We start from the raw sequence: 6061 nt of genomic DNA on the forward strand, positions 1-6061 counted from the left end.
TGCTAATCGGTTTAACCAGACACTTACATATGCTTGTTAGCGATGCACAGGATACAATGTCTTAGGACTTTGACCCGCTATATTCTAAGAGCCTAAGCTATATTGATAGAAAAGGAGTTCTTGTTACATGGAGATGTGAAGAAATATTTTGTCTGCGATATGGATAGGGGATTCAATATGTCATTCAATTATGCTGCAACTGTTATAGGTTTGCTGATTCCGTTGCATTGGCTCTGAATTTTCTGAAAGACAATTTTCTTAGCTAAAGTCGAGATGGAGAATGTAGTGAGCAAGGAGCAGTTTCTTGCTAAAGTCGAGGACTTTATTCCGACTCATTTAACAAGCTCGGCTCGTTCGCCTCCTACTAAACTTCAACTCGCTCTTAAAGTCGAGCTTCAGGTATGTTTCTCGATTCTCCTTCTCATTTTCGTGATTGGGCTGTGATGTGATTGAATTCCTGCATTCTGCAAAAGAACGTGCCTTCCTCTGTACTGGAACAAAAAATCCCATTGAAGAAAGTTCCATTCATTTTTCCCGTCTTTTCGATGGATGAATTTCGAATGACGCAGGGCTTGGCATGTCCCTCAGGTTGCTTCGATAAGTTCTTGGAGCAAATTTCCCACCTTTTTCCTGTTTTCTTTGGGTTTCAGAAGTTGTGCTTGTGGCAGCACAGATAAAAGATGAGGAGTGTATTTGGCCTGCTTGGATCGGCATTTGGACATACTGCGATTACTTGCCTTCAGGTCAAAGCTTGATTTGCATGAGATGGTGTTGGTAGTTCCGATTGGCAATTAAAACCAGTAGGGACAGTGGTCATTTGATGGCCATTGATTGTCTTTTGAATGCCTGGAAATATCCCTGCCCGGTCATGAAAAGGTTGTCTTCAATTGCAGGAACTCTCTCAGGGAAAGCAAAAAATATGATTATGTTTTAAGAACTCAGTGAAAAGATGAAGGTTTCTGGATAGTATGGTTGATTGAGAAGTGTCAATTCTGGAAATAGCACTATCCAGGGGCATCACACATCGAAATCTCCGATTAAGGCGTATGAGGGGAGCAAACGCGCGTCTAAATGGATCGGAAGATGATAATGTCGGTTGTTTGTCCTTTGAAGTGAGGAGCTTTAATTGTATTCCTGCTCCAAATTGTCGCGCACGCCTAATCGATCGTCTCTCTGGGATTCTAGGCTCTGCTTAAGATGGGCACTCAAGGCATTGCTGTTTAGGATGTCCCCGGTTTTGGTTCTCAGGGAGGCTCTACAGAAACGCAGGCTGGCAAGATTTTTGTGCTGGTGGACACTAAATTACGGTTAGCATTTTCGTTTCGAAGAAGAATATTTTATGTTTAGCAGACAAATGTAGGCTATGTCATGTCATGTGTGATTTGGATAGAGGATTATATATGTTAGTGAATTATGCTTCGTGTGTCATACATTTGCTGGTTCCTTTGCATAGGCTCTGAATTTTCTGCACACAGGTTTCTAAGCTAAAGTCAAGATGGAGATTATGCTGCAGGTATCTATGGTATTACTACCCATTAAGCTGCTCCTCGGCTCATCTTACCGGGATTTGTATACTTTGCGTTGTTTTCCAGTGCGCTGATAAACACCGCGCTTTCCAGTGGTGTGATCTCGTCGCTTCCCTGATTTACTCTTTCCTCAGGTTGAAGCAGTCATCGACAAAATTATCGAGGAGGCAAAGAACGGGAGAGACTGTCGACAGCAAAATTTTTTCGGTACGCCTTCTGATTCGTTTGTTTAATATTCGTGGATTGTCTTGCCACCGTCCCTAGTTGCTTTAGCTAATCTTATCATTCCCATACTCTTTTTCTGGTGGCGATCCTCGGATTATCCGGGCTATCTACACAGTAAAGAGAACATGGAGTCAAAGAGTATGGCAGAAAAACACCTAGAGCGCCAATATTTGTGTCCGGCGCTCGCTTTAGTACCAATATTTTTTTTTTGGATCACTTAAGTGTCACATTGGAAAAAAAATGATCACCGAAGTGTCGGTTCCGGCCAAAAATGATTATTTCAATGCCAATTCTGGCCAAACAGCACAAGTGATAATTTTTTATTAATTTTTTAATATTACATGTCAATTTTTTAAAAAAAAAATCAACACACGTGGATGCCACGTGGACTTTTCAACATTAAAATAGTTAATTTTTTTAAAAAAAATTAAAATTAAACAGAAAAATAGCCTAAAAAATTCAAAAAAATGAAAAAAAAATTAATACTGAATATCACACAAAGATGAAATGGCTCTTACTCCTAAAAAATTTAGGCTGGAAAAGTTTGCTATCCCTTTGCTGGTAATGGCCGGCGAAGGGTGGGGCATGGCCAAGGGGGGCCGGCGAGGGGTGGGGCATGGTCGAGGGGGTCGCGCGAGCTCGGCGACCACCGTCAAGGGCTCGCCGGGGTCGGCGAGGTCGAGCCTCGCCCTGGCTACGCCGGGCCGGCCTCGCCCAACAATAGCTCATCGAGGCTTGGTCTTCACCGGGCTAGGCCGATCGGGCCTCGCCAACCTTGGCGAGCCCTCGATAGTGGTCATCGAGCCCCGGCGACCCCCCTCGACCATGCCCCACCCCCTCACTGGCCCCCCTTGGCCATGCCCCACCCTTCGCCGGCCATTACCGGCGATGGTGCGGCAGCGGCGGCAAGGGTTGTGAGCCCTCGTCGCTGAAACAGAGGGCTCCATCTTCTTCTTTTTTTCCTTTTTTTAGTTGTTTCTATTTTTTTCAATTTTTAGCTTGTTATGTGAAATTTTTTATTATTTTTTTGGTTTTTTATTATTACTTATTAGGATCTCCGGCAAGGCACGTGTTCGCCACGCATGATTTCCAGCAAGCCACATCGAACTTGGCACTGAAATAACCTTTTTTTAAAAAAAAAAATTGGCACTAAAATGATTCAAAAAAAAATATTGGTACTAAAGTGAGCATCATACACAAATATTGACACTCTAGGTGTTTTTCTGTCCAAAAAGTAGTTTAAGTAGTTATACACCAGCATTTTAATACAAGGGGGAAAAGCTTTTGCTCCGGAATTCTTGATCTCATCTAAGTTCCCAGATTATCAGCAAATGTCGGAGTTGGCACCGGTGACTACTCGGACTTTGCTTCGGAGAAATGACTTGATGAAGAACATATGCACACCGTCGCTGTTTCCCGGAACGCCCTTAACACGGTTGATGTTCCGGGTGAGCGCGGAGGCCGGTCCGACATGTTCTCTCGACTTCATAACGATTTACTACAGGTCGTGGTGGATCAGTCCTGCAGTGAAGCCAAGCGCTTAGCATCCGTTACCGGACTCCTTCCTTTGAGGTTTTCTTCGATTTTACCCCCGCCAGTGGCCTTGTACGTTGTACCCCTGTCCAATTCCTAGTCCGAAGGTGCCATTATCTTGGGTAATGTACGACATCGTTTAAGCATTGCTGCTAATGTGCAGCAAAATTCACAAATTTGGAATTTTTTTTTTTAGTCGAAACTAATTAAATTTGGATGACAGTGCAAATTTCCATAGCTTTTGCTTTAACCAGCAATCGAATGAGCTGTACTAATAAATGCGCACAGAATAAATCAACCAAATATCCCAAAAAAAGGCCTTTCTTTATAAATTTATATTCCGTCATCCATAAAAAAGAGCGGCGCCAAAAAAAAAAAAAAACCGAACTTAAGGTGACAACCTTAATTGCCCTCAGGCCAAACCATCTATTTTTTTTACCATTTACTCCCAGCCCCCTTGTTTTTTTTCTTTCTTTTGGGTGTCATAGAGGAAAATTCTTAGTTCACTTCCTAGACAGCAGTTTTTACAGTTCGGAGCATATAAGTAAGTTGCATAAAATGTCCTATTGGCCAGGGATCCGAGCCGTTCTAGGCCGCAGAAGGCGCCGTGACGAACTGCACCGTGCCGGCTTCCGACAGGGCCGCGATGAACGGCTCCATGTTGACCTGCTTGGCCTCCACCTCGGCCGCCACCGCTGCCGCCGCTTGAGGGCAGTTCTTGTAGTCGAGGGACTCGTCTTCGTAGATGTCCCACCATTTCTTGACCAGCATCTTGATGTCCTCTCTCTCCATGTTCTCCTCCTTCCCGGTGTACCTCCATGGCTTCGAACCCTGAACAAAAGAATTGGATGCCCAAATGGTCAGCAATCTGTTTATCCTGAACGACTGCGTAGGCAGTCAAACGACCGATGTGAATTGGCTGGTAACGATCACTCACCGCCGCGCAGTAGTGGACGACCTTCACCTTCTCCAGCTCGACGTTCTCCGGGTGACGCCACAGCATCGCCAGGACGAGGTTGTACACATTTGGGATTGGCCTGTATACTTTCCCGAAGTACGTGTTCAAGAAGTCCTGCGAAATCCCCGGAGAATTGACCGATTAAGAAGCTCAACAGACTGGATGAGAAACGGCGGGTGGCAAATCGAGTCACAAAAGCGTTACGCCGTTACCTGCTCCGCGAACGGGGTGGGAGGGGTGATCTTGACGGTGCTCAGGAGATCGTTGTAGGTCGCGAGGCTGGGCTCGTACACGAACATGCCAGCGTTGAAGTAGAGGGACGGGGGCGGGCCCAGCTCGGCGCCGGGCCAGCGGACCTTGTCGGGGCACTGCTGGCAGTACCCGATAGCGTACTGCGGGGTGTGGCTCCACGTCTTCTCGCAGAAGCAATCCATCACGGCGTAGAAGTAGCCGTCCTCCATGTCGAACAGGTGGTCGATGTTGTCGAACACCTGGATGTCGCCGTCCAGATATATCATCTTGCTGTACTCCACGAACTGCGTAACGCGAAGAAACAGTTCAGTGCCCATAACAGATTCTTGGTTCAAAGTTCAAACTACTCGCTTCGTCAATATGGCCGATCGACCCATCTGAAACATCTCTTAATCTTACACACAAATTATCAAGTTTCGTTAGATGTGACACATGTTACTCGTGTTGTTTCGACAGATCAGTAAGTTTTTTTTTTTTCCTTTTTTTGTGGTCAAAGACAGATCAATACGTTGAAACGTCGTAGAAGTGTAACGGCCGATGTCATTTCGAGATTAATTCGCGAGATGAATGACCTTGAAAATATGGACTCGACCAACTTTTCGGCCATTAATAATGATTTCGTCCTTCGTACCTCCCAAATACGGAGCTTGGAATAGTTGATGACGTAATACGCCATGGCGAACTGGGTCTGGTTCTCGGGCGGGTACACCGGCTCGATCTCCCGGACCACGCACCCCTGATCCACTAGGATCTGCCGGTGCTCCGCCGGCACGTCCGGCAAGATGGCTACCACCAGCGGGTACGCCGACTTCGCCTTCCTCAGCCCTTTGGCAAGCCCGACCACGCCCTTCACGTAGTCCTTGTTGCCGGCCAAGAACGTCACGAAGGCCCGGGACAGCGTCAGAGGCTTGGCGACGGGCTTCACCGAGGCGGGCACAAGTTCGGGCGCCATAGATGCCAAGCGAAGATGGTCACTGGTCAAGTTTGCGCAGAGAGAGAGAGAGAGAGAGAGAGAGAGAGAGAGAGAGAGCTGGGGATGGGGATGGGTTGGCTATGGCGATTTTTGGTTGCGGAGGTGAATGCTCGTCGAAGTGGGTATAAATAGAGAGAGGGAGAGAGGACTTTGCCGGGGGGGTGAAGAGCGAAACCGGAGCGAAATTTCATGAAAAGAGAGAGAAAACCATAAAAAGTGGGGAAAAATCCAAAAAAGGCATCAAATCCTCTCGTTTTCTCAAATAAGGGCACCAAATGATCTCTGTTTTAAATAAGGGCTTGAAGTGTCCTCATTTTCTCAAATAATGACCTGAAGTGAATATTATTTCAAATAAGGGCTTGAATTAACTATAAAATTTCAAAAAAAGGTCCGATTTCTTCTTTTTATTTATTTGATTTTTTAAAAATTTTTTATCTGTCTTACGATCTCTTTTTTTTCCCTTCACTCTCTCTCTCTCTCTTTCCCGATGCGACCAGGCCCTCCCCTACTCTTTATTTTCTTTCTCCTCCTTCGTCTTCATCTTCTCCTTCTCCTTCCTTCCGTTGCTCACGACCACCCCTCCATCTATAGATG

General features: G+C 45.9%; 1 protein-coding gene across 1 annotated transcript; it reads right to left on the reverse strand.

Annotated features, from left to right (window-relative positions):
* Positions 1-3764: 3764 nt before the first annotated feature.
* LOC115754586 (galactinol synthase 2-like) lies at positions 3765-5524 on the reverse strand. Its single transcript, XM_030693655.2, has 4 exons — positions 5126-5524; positions 4455-4778; positions 4222-4356; positions 3765-4115 (listed from the first exon to the last, which is right to left on the reverse strand). Exons 1-4 carry the CDS (start codon positions 5444-5446, stop codon positions 3873-3875), a joined length of 1023 nt encoding a protein of 340 aa, XP_030549515.1. The 5' UTR covers positions 5447-5524; the 3' UTR covers positions 3765-3872.
* Between the last annotated feature and the right edge of the window lie 537 nt (positions 5525-6061).

This window comes from Rhodamnia argentea, chromosome 1 (assembly GCF_020921035.1).
Source record: "Rhodamnia argentea isolate NSW1041297 chromosome 1, ASM2092103v1, whole genome shotgun sequence".
NCBI classification, from domain to species: Eukaryota; Viridiplantae; Streptophyta; class Magnoliopsida; order Myrtales; family Myrtaceae; genus Rhodamnia; species Rhodamnia argentea.